Source organism: Podarcis liolepis (assembly GCF_965112155.1).
Source record: "Podarcis liolepis genome assembly, chromosome: 4".
In the NCBI taxonomy this organism is placed as follows: Eukaryota; Metazoa; Chordata; class Lepidosauria; order Squamata; family Lacertidae; genus Podarcis; species Podarcis liolepis.
In genome coordinates, this window is record NC_139558.1 from 39,718,846 (window position 1) to 39,740,879 (window position 22,034).

Here is a 22,034-nt window from a genome sequence, read left to right on the forward strand (position 1 = left end):
TGCTATCTTTATTTGAACACTTAATCACATTGGCAGATAATATTGTAATTCTCCTTGGGCCATGTACAACACAAGCATGCAAGATGTATCTGTAAGACAAGGACAATCCACTTGAAAACTGAACATATCTTATTGCTGGCTCTTTCAAGAGTCTATTTACAGAATCATAACCAAGGAAAGGAGTGTATATGCAAAAGAACAGGTGCTGCTTTTGGAGGATAGCTCAAGTCTTTCTTGAAGGACAATAGCACACAATCAAGGTCACATGTAGCGTAGGCATGAAGCCTTGCTTGCATTTCTCGCACCACCTTTTCCAGAAAGATTGTTCAGGTTCACTCCAATATATCCTAACTGGGGCTGACGGGAATTGTAGTCCAAAACACCTTGAGGGGATTGGGTTGGCAAACGAGCATTAAAAGGGTAGTCTTACAGGGTCGTAAATGAACTACCCTGAACAGGAAGTTTGCTGTATTATTTTGTTCCATGGGTTTTACCTTCCGTTTTGCACTTGCTTTCAATAGTACTCCCTGTGTTTATGAATACTTGTAGTTTCTATTTTGTTAATGTTGAAAATCAATTAAAAATATATTTTAAAAGTGGTTCTGAGGCTCTATCAGTTTTGTTATGCAACAAATATCTTCGTTTATAAGGGCATGAAGGCTGTGCATGAAAGCCCCATTCCCAGTATCCACATCCCCACAGGAGACTCTCACAAACTGAGTACAAAAGTTTGAAATGGCCTCAAAACTGCATCTAAATGATCCAGAATCCAATGTTATCAAGGGTCCAAATCCGACACTTCTAAGCACATTCATTCAAACACTCTTAGAAACCCCATTCTTCTACTCAACATGGAAAAGTAAAGGTAGCACATGCTGGATGTTTGGGGCAGGAGCAGTGCACATTCAGGACAAGAACTTTGGAGACAGGGTATAAACTCTATACCCTCTGCACACTTACTTCACACATTGCCTGAACACCCAAAACAGGGCCTGGGGTATCTTCCTATCAGGTTCACAATAATTTCCTTTGTGGGTTCCCCGTGGATTCTGCAATGTACACAATGTACAACTGTCATGACTCCACGAGATGCAGAAAAAGTTGCTCTGCAGTATCACCCTTCTAATCATTATGAGGGACTTGTTTTGAAATCTGAGGACCATAAAAGCCTTTTGTGTAGATAGCTGGTCATAAAAATAACTTGCAAATAGGAACAGGTAAGGGTAGGGGTAGAATACCACAGGTAAGGAGACAATAATCAAGAAAAATTCTATCTATATCTTTCACCCTCAAATCGTTTTCCACAGAAGTATGAATCCACTCCAGAGATTGACAGTCAATACATAAAGTCTGTGTTTTAATTTTACAGCAGTGCTCCTCACAATCTGTTTGTTCTTCAGCAATTGCTCAAAAAAGATTTTGAGCCTCGCCTGCCTTTCATCCAGCCAATGCTAGTTAATGAAAAGCAGAAAAACTGTCCTGAGAATACACATCTTGACAACTCAAAAACAATCTGTGGTCTATAGAAGCAGCAGGAGTTTCTAATGGCACACCTAAGGAAGACTGAAAACTTCATTTGAGGGATTTTTAGCTGGTCTGTTTCATATCATCCAAAGTGCCTATAAAATAGATGTGCAAGTAAACTTCTAGTAAATATCCTAAGGAAATCATGTTCCGCTCCAACTTAAGGGTATAACCAACACTGTATCTTACAGATGTTACTAGTCTGCAACTCCCATCAGTGCCAGACAGCATGGCCAATTATTAAGGATGGTGACAGTTGTAGCCTGCAACATCTGGGAGGCACTACGTTGGCTAACCCCAAAATAATAAGTCCAAATACTGTTGAGAAGATATTAAGGATTTCACCTTACCCACAGGTAAGTTTGCCTTTTTTATTTATTACATTTATATTACACATTTCCTCCATCCAAGGAGCTCATGGTGGCATCCATGGTTCTCTTCCTCCCTGTTTTATCATCACAAAAACCTTGTGATGTAGTTTAGACTGAGAGACAGCGACTGGTCCAAGGTCACCCAGTAGGTTTCATGGCTGAGCAGGAATTTAGCCCAGGTCCTAGTTCAACCACTACATCCTTTTCCTAAATACCCACCTCAGCCCCCCCCCCAAATCCAAAGAAATTAAAAATCTTGCTGGCTTCATATCTTGTCCAGCCAAGGTGGCTTGTACTAGTGTGTAGAGGAATCACTTTTACAGTGTGCTGACTGAGACAAAGTTTGTTCTGTATACAATGTTTACCATGTTTGTAAGGTCCTGAGAAGGGTTAAGCTTAAAATGTGAAGCACCCATTTCTGGCTGGCAGTTAGCTGCTACTTAGTTTTGTAAGAGGTATGGGAGAAGCTGGGTTCTTTTTATGCAGAGGAAGAGGAGCGTAAAATTTCACTTCTGGTTGGCTCGATGGATAGAAATTCTTGGTCACCCACTGGACGGAAAAAGTGGTTTGATGAGGAGAAAGAATTCTGGGCCACTCAAATCTTATTTGTCAAAGTGTAGGCATAATAGGCCAGTTCCGCCAATGTGTGAGAGTGTAACTATCTGGGACTGCAGACCAGATGAAGAATCTGGGAGGGTAGGCTGAAAGCAGATGGCAAGGCAATGGCAGTAGTAAAGTAGGAATTCCTCCACACACTTGGGAAAATCACCAGTAGTAAAAAGGAGAGGAAATTTTCTGCAAGTGGCAACTTGGTTTTGATGCATTAGCAAACTGTCAGCTGCTCTGGTGGACAAATTCCAGTTTCAGCAACCACCACGTTTAGATAGCAACACTCTTCATTGAGCTTCAGTCAGAATTATGCATGCAGCTAGCATCAGAAGTTCATGCACAACTACATCTCTGAAGTTCATCAATAACAATGCATAGCATGCTTGGAAGCAGGTGGCTAGATTGTTAAGATCACAGACAACTGTAAGATTTGAAATACAGATCTGTTACAGCATTCATGCTTAAAGTCCTAACAAGCAGTTTGCATCCATCAGGGAAAGAAGCAGGACAAAGGGGTGCAGCCATCACCTGTGCCAATATTTTACATCAATTACCAAGAAACTATCTTAAGTATCATATATTGGATGGTCTAAACTGTAAGGCTGTGCAGTCTGTAAATGCATGTAGGATCTAGTTCTCCATTTTTCTGTCTTGTCTTAGAATAATTACAATCAATAATTTCACATTTAAACCCAATTGCCTTTGCCATTGTGTGTTCCTGCTACTGAAACTGTGCTGCGCCTATAAAATTTGATTGCTGCCTAATAAAAAATCTGACATGTGGATTAGAGAAGACAAACATCTACTAGTTTCTCTACTCGTGAATAAAAGATTCAGCACCCTTTTGTATTGCGTATATAGCTACAAAACTGCCAATATGGTTTTGAAGCATCTAAATTCCATCCTCTTTGGGTCAGAGCTGATAACCAACCATCTCTTGCACATAAAACATAAAAACCTGCTTGGTTGCTAATGTGGCAACAACTAAGTCATGGGAGCTACACCTTCCTTTCTGTGAACTGCAAGTTGACAGAAGAGGAGCGGCAATATTGCATGATTTTACAACTCCAATATTATACAACTCATCTGAAAAGACTACTCATATGAGCAGCTCTTTGCAAAAGAAAAAAGGAGGCAGTGGTAGCTGATCACCTGTTCAGACTTGGTTCTGAAGTACTACTGATCAAGGCACTAACTAAGGTCATTTCCAGATGACCTGTTTAATGGGCATTCATCCTTATTTGTTTTTTGAGGAAATTCAATGACATTGTGTAAAGAAAGTGTTATCCCACACTTTCCAGTGCATCTTACTGTCACTGGTTTTATCGTAAAAAGTATGATTATTGGGGAAGCTGGTTTGTTTTGCAAGAGCTTCAAATAAGCTTTGACTGTGTGACAATAATCTGCCAGGATGTGACAATGTTGAAGCACCCTAAAAGTAGACAAATGTTTTATTTTTCTGCTTGCAAAGATTCTTCACTTACTACTGAATCTTATACTATGTGCCTGCAAAATAACTTACTTAAGAAAGCTACATCTAAATAGCTCACTTAAGAATGCTACACTGATAGCTCAGTCAGTAGAGCATGAGACCCTTAACCTTAGGGTTGTGGATTCAAGCCCCACATTGGGCAAAATGTTCCTGCATTGCAGGGGGTTGGACTAGATGACCCTCGTGGTCCCTTCCCACTCTACAATTCTATGATTCAAAAACCCATGGAAGGCTGCTTATGGATGCAATGTGTATGCAATTGCTTCATCCCCCATCACTGTACAGGCCAACAAAAAACTGGATCTATCACAGGCTAATGGGGTCATGTGAACATATTCCGAGTCTCTCCAATTTTAGCAGCGCTTACTTACATTCAAGTAATACTGTACTAGTAACTGTACTGCATTCAAAGCTAGCCATTTTTGCCTGGGAATGCTAGGTCTGCAGAGCTATTTCAATACCTGTATATATTTGTATACATCACAGTAGAGTTTGTGCCTGTTTCCTAAATCTCTGAATAAAATACAGTAACTTATCAACCTTATTGTGTTTGACTAAGTGTTACTCTTACTTTTGCAACTATTTTTCATCCATATATAGTCAAAATTAGTTGGGAGGGATATTTGCACTCTTTCCACCCAGAAGAGGTGGGTTAGTGTATATGCACCCAAGAATTCTAAATGAACCTCTGCTTACTTGTCAAAATGACAGAGTACACCACAGCTTCCTCAGTACGTAATAATATTGTACTACCACGTAGTTTACAAAAATGGCCTGAGTGAATACAGCAGAAATAATTAATCCTACCAGGGTCATGCATGCTTACAGTTAATCATTTGCGAGGAAAGTTTTATGTACGCATTACAACTATATATGGAATAAACCAAGGGTATAGCAATTGACCCTACAAACAGACAGCTTACTTTTCAATGTGAGCTTAAATAATTCTCTTCAGTTGGAACATAAAAGTAGATACATATGAGGGGGTAACAAAAAAAATAAAAAATCTCTTTATGCTTTTTGAGGAATTGTATCCAGCCACAGAAACTATGTTTGATTATATCCTCCTATTTATCCTTTGGTTTCCATAAGGCAGAAATATGGGTTTAGAAATGCATAAGAAAAAAAGTTACAATCCTTAGCTCAAATACCTTTATGTAGAAGCGCTTTTACCTATCTACATGGCTCAAAAAATGCAGTGCCTTTCAATATATTTGGACCCCAGCAATGTACCATCCAAGGTATATCTCACACATTTTAACAATTGTTTGGGAGGGGTCACACTCAAGGGGCTGTCGTTTACCATCTAGCAAGCTGATGGACATGGAGGAATGCATGTGCCATATTAAATCACTTCTTTTTCAGTCAATTACCCTGTAAGTTAGCACACCTGCTTCAGTTCCTCTAATACATATTACAGTTCCCAACTGATATAGATAGGATTAGTCCTCAGCCAACAGCCATAGTTAACTACATGCGGAGCACTGTGAAAGCACAGCTCTATAGAGCGTTCAGAACAGCCTCATCTCCAGATCTTTTGCCAAGAGTCGAAACATTCTCATTAATGGAAGTCCAACAACAACCCATGTTCCTAATGTTACAATTATAATTCATATAGAAAAACCTAGAGTAGATGTATAGAAACTTAAACAATAATTGGGAAAGGAATCATGAGTTCAAAGTTTTCCACTACTTGAATTGATGTGTTCAGCACCAGGAAACTCTACGTGTCCTAAGCACATTTTACAAACAGTGTTACATGTACTACTTGCCCTTCACAAGACTGGCAAATTTACTGAAGGACATGTCAAAATTATTCCCTTTTCTGTCTTTCCCATCCTCAGAGAAACCAGCCTACTACCGCTTACTGTTCTCTCACTACAATGAGAACAGCACACAAGTTAAATAAAGAGTAATGCTTGTAACACAATTACAACAGATGCACATTTTGCTTTGCATGTGTTGTCTATTCCTACTGTCTACCCGCAACACATCATAATATAAATGATATTAAATAACCAAACATAGCCAAGTATTGAAACAGATGACAATCAGTGAAGATGGTTGTCTATCAGTAACTTCAACTACATGGTTATAAAAACACCCATTTTTGAAAACTGCCCTGTCACCTTTATGCCTCTTCAGACAGCAACCAATTCACACTTGAGTCTGTCTGAACAGGTTTGCAGCAAGTCATACATAAGGGATTCAGAGTGGCTATCTGCCCTTAGACAACTATAACAGTGCTATATGCACATTGTACGCTTGGTGAGATGGAATGGCGTGAAGATTTTTTTAATGTTCAAGCTTCTATAATTCAACTTTAATTATGAGCAACTGTCAGAGAACACATCCACTCTCTGAGTCACTGAAACATGTAACCCAACCTAATGACCGGGGGGGGGGGATAGTGGAACTGGCCACAATACAGGGCAACACATTGTTCCCAAATACTGACATATACACCACAGAAGTACTTAACACCACCTGTCTTTACCCAAGGAAATATAAGCAAGGCTTACTAGGATCCTACCCAGTATCATGGCTTGGTCTTGTGGAATGTGCAAATCTTCCGTATTAAAAAAATGAATGCTACCAAGCATGTTCTGAGCATCTTCCCCTCTTCAGTACAACCACTCCGATATATAAATGGGATTAGGACTCTAGCCACAGGAGAACATCCAGACATGCCACAGCCCCAGAATCTGTTGTTGTAAAATATTAAATTTAGAAACCTAAGACAAGGCACTTAAAGAAGACAGAAGGGAAAAGGGAAAGGTCTACACTTGGGGCTGATACCTAGGTTAGCGGTACAAGTAAGATATGCCTTAGTGAAGTGGTCCCCAATTAGCAAAGTACTGCAAACCACCTATTTTCAAAAGCCAGCATATGGAACCCCTACTTTTGCAAATGTTGATATCTCTAGGGTAGTTTTTTGTTATGTGAATGGTATATATGCTGCCGAAGCAAGCACTTGTTATGTGAATGGTGACATAGATCCCCTGGAGTCCAGAGCCACCAACTGGGAACCACTGCCTTTCAGTGCTTTCCCAGACATTGTGGTGAGTTCATGGAAGAGAAAATTGGAAACAGAAATTTCCCAATTCACAGTTCTTCAGCCCCCAATACTGTCCATGCTTGCCATTCCATAATCAGAGACATGAAGTGCAAGAAAAAGTGGTTAACTTGCAAAGAGAAGGCCCGAGGCCCCCCCAAACATAGCTGTCAACTCCTAGGGGCCAAGGTCCCTTTGTCACTCTCAGTGAAATATTTGAGAGGTCTGCCCCACCCCAAATGAGTGGGCATTGCCATTCAAATGGTGTGCGTACGTGATGTCTTGTGATCAATCATGTGGGGTGGGGCTTACCTGGACCCCCAATATTTTTTTTCAAGTTGGCACCCCTGCCCCCAAGCCACCACCCTGTGACCTGGACCCCCACCTTCTGTACTTAATTCAGTGGTGGGGGCAGCCAAGACACTCTCGGCAAGTGGGCAGCCCCAGGGCTGAATAAAATATGGGGGGCAGGTAAGCCCCGCCCTGCGTAATCGGTTACCTGATGCAGCACAAGCACACTATTTGACTGGCCTATCAACTTTAGGACGCAGATGGCGCTGTGGGTTATACCACAGAGCCTAGGACTTGCTGATCAGAAGATCGGCGGTTTGAATCCCTGTGACGGGGTGAGCTCCCATTGCTCGGTCCCTGCTCCTGCCAACCTAGCAGTTCGAAAGCACGTCAAAGTGCAAGTAGATTAATAGGTACCACTCCGGCGGGAAGGTATACGGCGTTTCCATGCCCTGCTCTGGTTCGCCAGAGCCACATGACCCGGAAGCTGTATGCTGGCTCTCTTGGCCAATAAAGCGAGATGAGCGCCGCAACCCCAGAGTTGGTCACGACTGGACCTAATGGTCAGGGGTCCCTTTACCTTTACCTATCAACTTTGGGAGGGGCAGCCCCCTCAAATATTTTATTGGGGGGACCTCCCCCTAGGAGTCGGCTCCTATGGGCAGCCCAGACCCAGACCTTGACCACCGGCCTGGAGACTGAAGAGGGAAGCTGCGGACCAAGTACAGCAAAGCCCAGTTGTCTACCTCGGATTTCCACACGACGTAGGCGGACGCATGGCTGCTGGGCAGTTGCTGGCCCTTCCTCTGCTGGAGCCACTTTCGGGGAGAGAAGAAGATGCTGTTGGCGCCGCCGCCGCCGCCGCTTGGGGCGCTGCCGAGCGCCGAGGCGGACGGCGCGCGCGCCAGGAAAGGCAGCTCCCACGCGGTGTGCCTCTTGCCTCGAGGGCTCTCGTAGTCGAAGTGGAAGCTGCCCGACGGCGACTTGTCGAGCGGGGTGCTGGGCGTCGAGAGCGACGAGGCGCCCGGAGGAGTCGGCGGAGCGGCCGGGCGCAGCAGAGCGCGCGAAGAGAAGGCCGCCAAGCACTCGGCCGAAGGGCTGCCCGCCGCCGCCGCCCTGGCCCGGGGAGCGCGGAGCGAGCCGTCGGCCGCCTCTTCCCCGCGGCCAATGACGGCCGGGTCCAGGCTGCGCGTCTGGCGGAGCCTCCGCTTGGAGAGGCTCTTCGGGGGGAAGGAGGGCGAGGCGCCGGGCGCCGGCGAGGACGAGCAGGAGAAGACGCTGTTGAGCAGGCTGTGCGCCGACATCCCGGCGGCCAGGCGGGAGGACTCCCCTCAGCCCCAGGCGCCTCAAGGAGCTGCTGCTGCCGCCGCCGCCGCCGCCGCCCTCTCCTCCTCCTGGCCGCCGCGAGGGGCTGCTCCTCGCATGCTCGCGCTGAGGCGGCGGGAGAAGAGTTAGCGAGAGTGGAGGGAGGGGAGACGCCGCCGGTTTTTATTCCGGCGCTGCTGCTATGGAGCCGGCGGGAGCTCACCCTTCTTCCCTCCCTCAGGCACCTCGCCGGCACGAGAGGCGGCTGCTGCTGCTACTGCTGTCGCCTCAACAGGCGGCTGGCGCGCTTCCCTCCTCGCCCGTGTGGCTTCGGTGGCCGCGTGCTTGTCCTCCTGGCCCCGCTCCCGCCAAGTGAACTCCGCGCTTAGAGCCTAATTTGGCTGGAGGAGGATGCAGCGGGCGCTTCGCCCTCCTCGCTCCTTCTCTCTCGCTCTCCCCGCCGGCCCGGCCGGGGCCCCCACCTGAAAGGGAGGCTTGGCTCTCTCCGCACAGGCTCCACAAGCAGCCGCGCTCTGAAGCTGACCAGCCCCGCGCATTGCGTTGCCCGCCTTCCCGGTTGCGCAATGGGCGCCGCTGCTTGGAATCTTTTGTCAGGTCGCTGTCCCACAGCTATTGGATTTCACAGCACGGTGCTGGTCGTTGTCGGAGCAGGGCTTGATCCGAAGGAGGAGTGCGTTGCAGGTGGCTGTTTTTACCTGCCCTCCTACTCCGCCCCCTTTTGCGTCTCCTCGGTGGGTTTTATATATATTGCAGAGGAAACGGGACGGTTCTTCTTCTTATGAGAATTGGAACCTGGGAGTTGCCCTGGTCTAAATGTGAATAAAGGAGGAGATGTCATTTGCAAATGCTCTCCATCCCTCTCTCCATTCTAGTAGTTACCTGGCATCGTGGTCACCGGTATACCTAAAAGTCAGAAGTGGGGGAAGAATTCCTACTAGTCTAGAAGTCAAACCAAGCTCACAAGTTCTCCCCGATCTTGGGGGCTTAATTTCCAAACAGTTCATTTGCAACAGGGTTTTGTTTTGTTGCTTATCTGATCTTCAAATCCAGATTAAACGGAGCCCAAAAATAGCAGTTTGGCATTTTGATGCCAACAACATTGTATGGATTCTGTTTTTTTAAAAAAACAAAATGCATGCAAGCACTGGAAGCAGTGATCTAGAAGCGTTCTTATTCACAGGTGTAAGAAAAGTACTTCCTACATAGTTAGAAACATCTTTGCCTATTTCTGGTGTTTAGAAGCTAAGCCCTAACACCCAAAATAGATTCGTGACCAAAGTTGGCGAGTTGCACTTCAAACAGTGTTCGAAACTGAGAGATGAAAGCTAGCAGCTACATGGCACCTTAAACTTATGTTATGGGTGCAACAATGGAATGTCTAGGCACACTTTTTATAACGAATACAAAGCTGAAAATGAATGAACGGCAGCTGAAATTTTATGTTAAATTTTCACATGGTCTAGTCCTTCCCTTGCCCACCCCCCAAATATTCTTAAGAGGGTCTCTTCTCCAGTCTTCAGAGAGGGGCTGGAAATGGAGAGGCAGAAAAAGGTCCTCCTTTCCTTCAGCTCTGCAGTTTTAATCTGAAATCTTAGCTGCAGTGCTGCGCCCAGAGCTCAGAAACTGCTTACACTAATGAAATTTCCTGTCACAAAATGTGCCTAGAATAATGGGGGTTTCGAACACTGACTTCAAATGATTAGCTCTCTTTCAAAGTACCTTGAAAATTTGTACTTCCTGGATCTAGATTTGCCACTTGTTGCAACAATGTAAAAGCAAAATAGATTTTTAAATATCTATCTATCTATCTATCTATCTATCTATCTATCTATCTATCTATCTCTTTTTTGCACTTTCTCCATGTCTCATGAAAAGAAACTTCATTTTTCCAACACTTAGGCTTTGGTGATTTTTCTCTATATTGTTACAAAAACATGACTGGCTGTATAAACTCCCAACATACGAGCCATAAAAAAATCGCTTGACACATTCCCTTCCTATTATGGGCTGCTTATAAAATACCATGGCAAGCATTCTTCTGTGTAGGCTATGTTGGATACTTTTGCTCTCTTGCTTACGATTACTGTATACATTTATTTAAACAACATGAGCCTCTGGGCTGAGTTCAGAACCCTTCGCTCTTTCCCATTCTATTGAAACCCAGTTGCGTAATACATGTGTAAGCCCCATAGCCACTTTTCTAAAAGATGAATTGCAAATACAAAGCCTGTTTATATAAACATGTTCACAGCAAAGGTTTTCTATCAAAGTTTATCCAAAGTATTTCCCATATGTTCCTCTCTGCAGGGAAAACCCCACATGTCTATTTATTCCGCCATTGTACTCCTGCACAGTGATTTTGAATTATCTGCAGAAAGAGGCATGCACTGTACCTCTTCCCAACAAATGACCAGGATGGTCAATGAGAAGTACTTCCACTGGATTGTGGAATATCACCTTTCAATTGCATCGGTTCCTTCCAGTTTCCCCTTCAAGCAGATAGGAGTGCAGGCTAATAAGCTGACCCCCAGTTGGATGGCATCAGGAAAGTTGAGTACCCACATTGAGAGGAAAGCAACTTAGTTTGCCAGAAGAGAAAGATGCACAATTATAACTCTTAACATGTATCTTTGAGCTACTCCTCCCCTTGATAGTGAAGACAGAAGTTAGTTTAAAGACATTAACTGCTGGGCACATTTTTGGACAGAATCACAGATATAAGCAGAGGGAACTGTGAAGCAATTCCTCAATACCCAGGAGGTTGGATTGGACCAGCATCCCACCAGTACAGGCTGGACAGCTTGAAATTTTCATGCAGACAATCTGAACACACCTGATTAAGTTCTGGAGGGTCCTCATTAAGGACAGTCACTTCCCAAGGTAGTTTCTCTCTTCCAAATCCACACAAATGTCTTAAGATTTCAGATACCTTTACAGCCTTTACCAGATACAGGGGAAGCTCTGGGTTAGCAGAGGACCAAGTGTCAGGAGCATGTAGGAAGCAGCAGTTGCACCATGCTATGATGATGGTGGTGGTGGTGATTTATATACCACTCTTTATCAAAAGATCACGGGGTGGTGGACAATCTTAAGAACACATTTTATAATAAATTAATCATAACAACACTCCCCCACCATACCTTTAGTGATGTTGGCCAGGTAGTGGATTGCAAACATAGGGGCACTTCAAGTCTGTAGGGAGCAGGGCACCAGTCCTGGAAGTTGCAGTGTCATTAAGGTTCAGTGCCTCCCCTATTTCTCTACCATGCCTGGAAAGTGCAGGACCTCAATACCTTAAGGACCACCTGTCCCCATACAAACCGACCTAGACGCTGCGCTTGTAATCCAGGGCCTTTCTCTGTGTCTCCCCTCCCCAAGACATCCAGAGGGTGATGCCAAGAGAAAAGGCCTTTTCTGTGGTGGCCCCCCCGACTTTGGGATGCTCTCCCCAGAGAAGCTCACCTGGCGCCATCATTTCATGTCTTTAGGTGCCAGGCAAAAACATTCCTCTTTACCCAGGCTTTTAGCCATTAAATAATCTATGGCCTGTTAAAGCTGGTAGGGGGCTGATATTATGATTATTTATTATTATTCTGCTTTCTGTTATTAAGCTTTTTATTATGGATGCTCCGTAATGTGTTCTTAATGTTGTACACCACCCTGCGATCTTTTATAAAGGGTGGTATATAAATTGAAACAACAACTTTGAAGACACCCTGAAAGATCCTGAAGACCCCAAATACAAGCTGGAAACTTATCTGTATGCTGTCCTTGCGCATTACACAGAATTTCAGATGGTATGCAGTCCAGATGAAGTAGGCCATATCCACGCTTAGCTTGTCCACTTCCTGCAGAACAGCTTTGGGAAAATCTTAACGCTGTAAAGATTTGTTTTCCAGTATTCTTGTCAAAACCAGGAGCTTATTCATATCACAGATACTATAAGGCTGGTATAGGGTAACAAGATTGTCCAGCAGGGAATGGAAATGAATGATGACCTATTTTCCCGCTTGCGCAACTGAGGAGGGTATAGCTATGAAAACAGCTTATGGAACAACAAGGGTGTGTAGATGTTTCTGATCTAAATATATTTATTTAGATTTATAAATCACTTTCCGTAGGATATATCAAAGTGATTTCACAATAAATGACACCAAGGTGTCAGAAATAAGAGTGACCCACGCCAGCATAACTTACTGTCCATCTAATTCTGGGTTGTATATCAGTGACAGCTTTGCCTCAGTAACAATGATGATTCATGCCGCTGTACTGTGAATGGGACCATTTGTTGTTCTGTCAAGATACTGTAGGACATGTCATAATACTGCATTGATGTGGCAGCTCTTTCACTCCATCCTGAATGTTTATTTGCCAGAAGAACAGCTTATAAGAGTGATTGCGAGGCCATTTCTTTGTCCGTTTATTTGCATTGACATAAATGCCAAGAGCAAACAAACTTTAGACAGCCATGTTTATCCATTAGATTAGAGAGAGAAAAAGTATAATGGCTGGTCCGAATAAAGCATACTGGCAAGGGAAGACTAAGTAGGGTCTAGCCTTCTCAACCTCGCTCACTTCAGAGATCCCCAGTGGATCTGCTGCCTGGCAGCACCAGGGAACATCAAAACTGAGGGCAAAAAAATATTGCCATAATAAACTTGGCACAGGGTTATTTCTGATTAAGTGTGCAATTTTTACTGAATTTTATTTTATTGTGTAAATCTTTAGTAAGGTGCTCTGGGAGCCTTTGGGGACTATAAATAAAGGAAATATCATTGAAAGCTCATCAAGCTCCCCTAGGGCAAGAATAGAGTTGCAGACTTACCCAGGGATAGCTTTGCAGTGCTTGGCGTCAATAAAATAACCAAGATCAATGGCATGAGATCAGTGCCTCAGTACAGATACATACAGATCTGTGGAATTAGCTTCATGCTAAATGTCTAGGGCTGTGGTAGTAACTCCACTTACTAGAGAGGAGGACCCACTGAATTCAATAGGACTGAGTTCAATTTGGACTGTCCTGTAGAATGCCACTGCTACCAGAAGTAAAAACGCATTGTAAATCCCACTGATTGCAGTGGGATTTACTTCAACGTAAGTGCACCTAAAATTGGTTTCAAAGCAGCAGGTAGTTACAATTTTAAAAACATGATCCCAAAGCTCTTTCAGTTCAGACCACTTGCATTTAAGATAATGTAGTTCCAATTTGAGTGAACCTTTTGTCATGTAATGTACGTACTTTGTTGTGGTGGTGGTTTGGAATTTGTGGACAGTCCTCTTACACAGAATACCTTTTCTCCCAGCAACTACTGGCACATAACAATGGTTAAATGTTTGGGGATAGTGCAGTGTGATTTGAAAATACAGTTGCCATGGGGATTACAAACATTTTGCTGGTATATGTGCAGCTTTTGAAGCATATCAAAACTGTTCTACTGAAACCACAAAACGAGGGCAATAAAATCAAAGCACTTTATGCAGACGTTTTGCCTAATATAGTTATTATATTGCATCACTTCTTATGCATTTTGTTTGAAAAACCATTTAGCATCATCCCAATCCTAGGCTTAGTTAGGCAGACAAAAGCTTATCTATGGGCTTAGATATGTCTAATTCTGCATTATGTAGCGTGAGGCAGCCACTTTAGGCAGCTGATCTGGGGTGTCCTAAGGAAACAATTCTTCAGTTAATTAATGTATCTTATTGGTGCTGGTGGTGTGTGTAGCATTTTTGAGTTTTTCTGCATCAGATACCAAAATAACTAGACTAGCCAAGGAAATGATAACTATGCAACTTGACTTTGGGGTTTTGCCTTTATTTATCAAATTAACCACTACGCTGTATTGTTTTTAATATTTGGTTGGAAGCTGCCCAGAGTGGCTGGGGAAACCCAGCCAGATGGGTGGGGTGTTATTAATAATAATAATAACAACAACAATAACAACAATAATAATAAATTATTATTAATATTATTATTATAACTTTTGCATTAAATTGATTTATTTAAATTTCTCTAAATGGTTTACAAAGTTATAAACTATATAGCCTGTGGGGTGTAATCCATAGGTGCAGTCAGTGCTGCTCTCCTGCAGCCATTTTGTATTCTTAATGTAATTTTGCTATCTGCTGACTCTCAGCCAGCAGCACATGAACTCAGACTTCACATGAGATGAACTCACAGTTTCTTTGTGTGACTACCAAGTAAAGTCTGCCTTTCAGGGATCAAATCGTGAACTGAAATGTGAGTAAAGTTTTTGTTACTTTACTCAGAAAGACTCTCATGTCTTTCTTCTTTTAAGAGGGATCAAAAAAGGACACCAGGAAATAATCTTAACCAAGAGATTCAAACAAATCTTCAAACTAGCTTCCAGCTATATCGAGGGGAATTTGCTCTGCTACATCACTTACTAGCATGAGTGAAGGAAGGATAATACTTATTCAATATATCCTTTCCTACTATCCTTAGCATTCCCACATAACCAAGGCCAAGAGTACAGATAAAACTACATACCATCACGAAACACCCACAATAAACCATCAATAAACTACTGAACAGTGCAATATAAAACTGGTCAGGAAATCCCTGAACAAACAAGAGTTTAATAAGTGTTCTGCTCGGTAATAGAACTTGCCGCTCTACCTCACATAGGCGCAGTCAGGATTTATTTTAGTGGGGGCAGGAATTATGTTGGGGGGGGGAGCAGAACTGAGTTATCTGTGATGCAATTGGTCAGTTAGTTAAGTATTTTTATTTTTATTTTACTTCATGCTGTGAACACCTTCACCTGTCCTGGAACACTAAAGTTAACAATCCCATGTAGGAACAGCTGGGAGCACCATGGTCACTGCTGCTGATGTTCATAGAGTGGGCTCCTCTCATACTCAGCAAAGAACAGGATGGGGCCTGTGTGTGGATCCTGTATATGTTCGAGAAGCAACCTACTGATAACAACAACAACAAAAACAAAGCCAACAACAATAACATATATTATTTATACCCCGCCCATCTGGATGGGTTTCCCCAGCCACTCTGGGCGGCTTCCAATAAAGCTTCCCTAAAGAGGGCTGCCTTCAGATGTCTTCTAAAAGTCTGGTAGTTGTTCTTCTCTTTGACATCTGGTGGAAGGGCGTTCCACAGGGTGGGTGCCACTACCAAGAAGGCCCTCTGCCTGGTTCCCTGTAACTTGGCTTCTCACAGTGAGGGAACCGCCAGAAGGCCCTCAGAGCTGGACCTCAGTGTCCGGACAGAACGATGGGGGTGGAGACGCTCCTTCAGGTATACTGGACCGAGGCCGTTTAGGGCTTTAAAGGTCAGCACCAACACTTTGAATTGTGCTCGGAAATGTATAACAAAGTCAGCAGCTGGAATTCCAGTTCCTGGATGCATTATAGATGTGTAGTCTTCATCTTGGTTCAATGCCACCTTGCAGTTACTAAGCAATGACTATCAAACATAATCTAGCTAACTTGCATAGTTTCCCCAGAGGAGAGAATGTGGCAAAAGTTTATCATTCAATGCAGAATTTTTAGCATCTTCTGTGTAGAATTTACCTCTGAAAATTTACCTTATTTTTTGAACATTTTAGCCCAACTTGGAGAAATCAGAACCATACTGGAGTAACGTGACTCCAAAATAATTGACAAGACCCAAGGGCTACATACTACTTGGGAGAATTCCAGATAGGTCTATTATTACTGATCTTGTAGGAAGATAGACGTTTGTTTTCACAGATGTACTTTTCAGCATCCCAGTTTGACGTTCATTGTTGTTGGAAAGGAAACATTAAAAACACTGAAAATAGAATAAGTGCCAGAAGTAACATGACTTAGAGAACAGCAACCCCTGCGTTGAGCCTCTTTGGCAGCGTGTAACAGATGAGGCTGTGGCTGACTAAAAGAGTTTATTATTAATTTGCTATTATTATTGTTGTGTGCGTTTCCTTTGACCTAGCTGATGCTGAAAATCGTGTCAAAAAAATAAAGCCACCTCAGTGGGGAATGGGGACCCTGACTCAACCTTTAACTAGGGAAGCCTGAGTTTATATTTTTACATGTGGCTTTCTGTCAAAGCACATTTTAAATCTACCAGTACTTTCCCAGGCATTACTCCTATTGGTAAATTCCTACACAGAAATAACTATTCTAAGGGGCGTCCAGGGCTCAGATGTTAATATTTCCTTTTTGTGAGACTTTGTGAAGCAGATTAAGTATATTGTCATAAAAATATTATCTCTCGGGGAAAAGAAAACTTGAACGCATTCAACTCTCCTACCTAGATAGTCAAGAAATCAACCACTATCTATTTGCACTGGAAAGGCAATGTGCCAAGTCCACAAGGAAATGTCCATAGGCATGGCTGTAGTATTGTAATATCCATTATTGTCTCCAATATTGATATCAATGTCCAATCCCTCTCTCAATGCCTGCACATTTACAAAAAATCCCAGTGACCCTCTGGTGACCCAAACTATATATAATGCTAAGTTGTGTCATTCTCCCCACCTAGTGTTTTCGTTAAACACTTCCTCAATCATGGAGGATGTCGTTTGAAGCAGAAAACATATGACTTCCCCAGTTATAAGGGTCAGATAGCAGGTGATGGAAAGATCTCTACCTATGGAGTAGGTTTACAGTTCTGAGCTATATGGACAAGTGGTCTAATCTAGTATAATACACCTTCCTTGTGTTCCTAAGGGCCAAACTGGATACAAGGTTAATATGAAATTAATATGCACTTTTTATTTTTCTAAATAGCAGGCACAGGAAAGTCTCTGCTTTGTGGTATTTGGGGAGGGTCCTCTTCAGGGTCCAAGCAAAAAGTGAATTCTGCAATTGTTTGTGTGTGTGTGTGTAGAATAAGTAACATTATTAGAGGCTTTAAGGGGAAGATTGGGGCGTATTGTTTGCACAAAAGTGAATAAGGGAGGCACTGTGGTCTAAACCACTGAGCCTCTTGGGCTTGCCGATCAGAAGGTCAGTGGTTCGAATCCCCACGACAGGATGAGCTCCCATTGCTCAGTCCCAGCTCCTGCCAACCTAGAAAGCCAGTGTGGTGTAGTGGTTAAGAGCGGTAGTCACGTAATCTGGGTAACCGGGTTCGCGTCTCCGCTCCTCCACATGCAGCTGCTGGGTGACCTTGGGCCAGTCACACTTCTTTGAAGTCTCTCAGCCCCACTCACCTCACAGAGTGTTTGTTGTGGGGGAGGAAGGGAAAGGAGAATGTTAGCCGCTTTGAGACTCCTGAAGGGGAGTGAAAGGCGGGATATCAAATCCAAACTCTTCTTCTTCTTCTTCTAGCAGTTCAAAAGCACGCCAAAAGTACAAAGTAGATAAATAGGTACCTCTCCGGTGGGAAAGTAAACAGCATTTCCGTGTGCTGCTTTGCTTTCGCCAGAAGCGGCTCAGTCATGCTGGCCACATGACCCAGAAAAACTGTCTGCGGACAAACGCCGGCTCCCTCAGCCTGTAAAGTGAGATGGGTGCTGCAACCCCAGAGTCGTTCGCGACTGAACTTAACTGTCAGGGGTCCCTTTACCTTTACCTTTAAATACATCCCTCCCCAAAGCAACATCATTAGAACAAGGAGAGCCAAGGTAAAGCTGTGCTAATGCATAAATGGCATTATCCATTTATGGAGTGGTTGGGTGAGGTATCAAACCAGGTGAGGGAAAAGTGTTTTGGGGTTTTATTTTTATTTTTAAAAAACCACCAAACGACTTTCAAAGCATTTCTGAAGCTTTGGCACCAGCCAACTCCAACCTGGCAGGAGTTGCTTTGGATCCAAAGTTGTTTGACTATCTTCAAAACAAATGCACAACCCTGGTTGTGCAGGGTGTGTGTGTGTGTGAGAGAGAGAGAGAGAGAGAGGGAGAGAGGGAGAGAGAGAGTTTTGTTTTGTTTTGATTTTGTATTGGAGCCAATAGTTCATGTCATAAGCTGCATGCAAAATGTGAGGTTCCATATAATAATAAAAATGCAACTTTTAATTGCTTCTTTCCGAATGCCACATATTTTATTTGTGGTTTGGTTTACAAATACTTTCATCTGCCAAATAAGTCTGCATGTTTTCCAGCATCCAAATGCTGCCCCCCCCTGCACTATGTAAATAAATAACATGCTAGTGTTTGGGTTCTCAGTAAAAATTCCTTTTGAATTAAGATGGCTAGTAATAACACAAGATTTCATACTTCCAGTGCAATCCTATAGATGTCTATGCAAAAGTAAGCCCTACTGAGTTCAATAGGACTTTTTCCCAGGTGCGTATGTAGGACATCAAACTAAGTGTGACTCTAAAATGAACATTAATTCCATATCCCCCCCTTTTTTATTTTGCTTTTTCAGCTTCTTCTGTGTTGCTGGATAAATCTAAGAATAGAAACTAATTTGACTCTATTCTTAGTACTATCTTTAGTATCTCTTTTGGTGGTCTAACTTGGAACCAGATTTCATGTTTCCAAGGTTTTTTTTGGCTTAATGCAGAAATAGCATTGTTCCCCATATATTTTCAAATTCTCCTCATCAGCTGACATTTAAAACTTAGCAAATGCACGTGCAATGTTTTTTCCTTTCCTTTCCTTTTTATTTGCATCTTGCAAAGAAAGCTTTGCAAGAAAACAACTGAATTATGAGTAAAAATGGTTCAGGGCAAACCTCTGAAACTGTTCTTACAATATAAATTTTCAGAAGCAGAGAAGCTCAACTAAATATTTGTGTATTTAGTGGGGCTTATACATGTGTATATATAGATGCTTTTATTAACTGCAGTTCAACTTGTATCAAAGTACTCCGTTGCCCTGCCAACTTCTAAGAGCAACTTCCAATGTACAGTGTACAAGGATAAAAGGCCTACTGCCAAGCCCAAACAGATGGAGGCAGGAGAATTCTGGACTATGGGTTGTATTCAACATAGCGCCTCGTTAAAGTCACTTAGCAGTACACTTGTTCCCCTGGCGAAATGTTTTGCACCACCAGTGGTGTTGTACAAAAGAATGCACAAGCAGGTTTGTGGCAACTTCATTGCACCGTAGATTGCAGTGTTACAATTTGCCCACCTAGTAGTGCAGGAGTCCTTGAGCTAACAGACAGAAAATGTTGACTACAGTCTTGTACAACTTCAGAATGCAAGTAAGGGGTGCTATTTGTGAATGTTCCCCCATGTAGACATTTATTTATTTAAATCAAATTCTTGCCCTCTAGGAGGGATTTAATGGAAAGGAGCCTGCAGCTGGGACTGTCAACGGGAGCTTCTCTTGCTGTTGGAAGACAAGACTGAGCAACACACCCTTTGCAGAAGTAGCCAGAGAACGCAAATCTCAGTTTCCTCTTCTTGTTTGGAAGTTGAGGTGCCGGGATTCCCTCTGTCTGCTCAGTGGCCTCCCTGCCTCCCGTACACACATACTCCTTCTAGTCAATTCGCAGGGGCTGTAATAAATTATGTCAGATGTTTTTGCCAAATCCCAGCTCCTTTGCCACCCTGCAACCCTTTTACAAGTCCCTTTACAGCTTTTTGGGAAATGAAGTCTGAACATGGGAAAGAAAGAAAGGCAGCAGTGCCTATCAACTTTGGGGTCCCCTTACCCCCTCAAATATTGGGGAGGGGCAAAGAGATCTGGGCCCCTAGGCATTGGTGCCTATGGTTGCAAGAGTGTGTCAGGAAAATGGGGAAATGGTAGTATGGGGGAGACTTAAAATATAGGTAGCTTGGGAGGCACAACAAACACTTCAGAGTAACTATTACAGTGGTACCTCGGGTTAAGAACTGAATTCGTTCTGGAGGTCCGTTCTTAACCTGAAACTGTTCTTAACCTGAGGTACCACTTTAGCTAATGGGGCCTGCTGCTGCACTGCCACCGCACAATTTGTGTTCTCATCCTGAAGCAAAGTTCTTACCCTGAGGTACTATAAGTCTGTAACCTTAAGCGTCTTTAACCTGAAACGTATTGTCAGGGAACTGCCATTGGAGGGAGAGGGAGGGGTCCAGAGGGATTCCGGAGAGCGTCCCGGGAGGGAGAGAAGCAGCCCATCTTCTGGGGAAGGAAATCAGCGTAGCACCAGTGGAGAAGGGGGGCAGATGGGGGAATCGGCGAGGTGGCCCCATGACTCTTCGCCGGAGACCAGCGGGGAGAGCACTGGTCCTCCGCTGCCCACACCCTCCTTGCGCAGAAGGCTTCCACGCAGGGAGCGTAGGTGGCGACTAGGCATCAAAGAACTTTTATGCTGGAAGAAGTTCAAGAAACACCCACTGACGGATTCTGCCAGTGATTGAGACAGCCACGGGTGAATGGCTGTCCGGACAGTGAGAGTTCACCCAGGTAATCCAGCCAGTGGTGGTGCCGATTTACGCACGAGCAACCCCTAGAACCATTACACGTATGTAACCTGAGGTACCACTGTACTTAATAAAGCATTGTGTAGTGTGCAATGCACTTTCCGCAGAGTGGTGTGTGTATTTTATAAACTAAAGATACATTTGTAAAGGGGTTTATAACTGGCAATGGTCAGGACAGAGCGAAGGGAAGGGCAGACAGGAAGGGTATTGAAGAGAACAACTCTAGCTACATTTACTTAAATTTGGTTACAGTTGAGGATGGGAATTAAAGTGTTAAGTCAAAGTCCTGGTTGACAAAGAGGGGGAATTTGAAAGGGGACCGAGAATTCAGGGAGTGAATCCCAAGGACAGGGAAGAATGAGAGAGAATGGGCAGAGCTGACTGAAAGACAGGAACTTCAGAGAGATGGAGAATAATAGAGATGGAGGAGTGAAGCTTGGAAAGATGGGCAAAAATGAAGGGAAAATTCAAGGGCAGGCCAGGCCTAAAAGCAAGTATGGGAAATGTGCTGTATATGGGAAGCCAGCATAGGGATTTAAGGATGCATCATATATTCAAAACAGGAGAGGTGAACCATTTGAACAGCAATATATTGAACGGAAGTGAAAGGGGCAGAGGTGGGACAAGGACAAAACAATGAGAAGTTTACATTAGTCGTGTTAGAAATGTCCTTAGAGGTTTTTCAGGGTAGGCTTGATTTATGGATCTTTCAATAAGAGGAACTTTTATCTAGTGTTGTTGAAGGCAGGAATTGCCAGTGCAGGGAAGAAGCAACATCGCCACAGACTGCTCTTTTGCCAGGAAAATGTTGGACAGAGATCAGCAGTAAAGATATTCCAGGAGGAGACAAACATCTATCTGCTGTTAATTTCTTCATCTCAAGCTGCTGTTAAAGTTACAATGGCTGGCTGAAAAGCTGGCAGTCCGTCAGATGGGTGTTGAATTTGCTGCCGCCACCATTGGTTCATAATTTACTGCATCTTATGACACTGGAGCAGTTGCCTGCTAAACTGATTTTTTACGAGCACAACTTTATTG

The 22,034-nt window shown here is 43.5% G+C and overlaps 2 protein-coding genes and 1 long non-coding RNA gene across 4 annotated transcripts in view; 2 read left to right on the forward strand and 1 right to left on the reverse strand.

The window, feature by feature from the left end:
* The window catches only part of ARHGAP6 (Rho GTPase activating protein 6), a 181,796-nt gene extending 172,573 nt beyond the window's left edge, over nt 1-9,223 (reverse strand). The window contains exon 1 of one of the 2 annotated variants that reach the window (XM_083501850.1): nt 8,089-9,223. In XM_083501850.1, the coding sequence (XP_083357976.1) occupies nt 8,089-8,646 (558 nt within the window). In that variant the 5' untranslated portion in view covers nt 8,647-9,223. The remainder of the gene's footprint in view (nt 1-8,088) is intronic. The other variant, XM_083501849.1, reaches the window with a different exon arrangement.
* The window catches only part of LOC310706402, a 386,819-nt gene that overhangs the window by 325,595 nt on the left and 39,190 nt on the right, over nt 1-22,034 (forward strand). The gene's annotated exons all lie outside the window — the stretch shown is intronic.
* MSL3 (MSL complex subunit 3) overlaps nt 1-22,034 on the forward strand; it is a 113,263-nt gene that overhangs the window by 62,660 nt on the left and 28,569 nt on the right. The window lies entirely within an intron of this gene.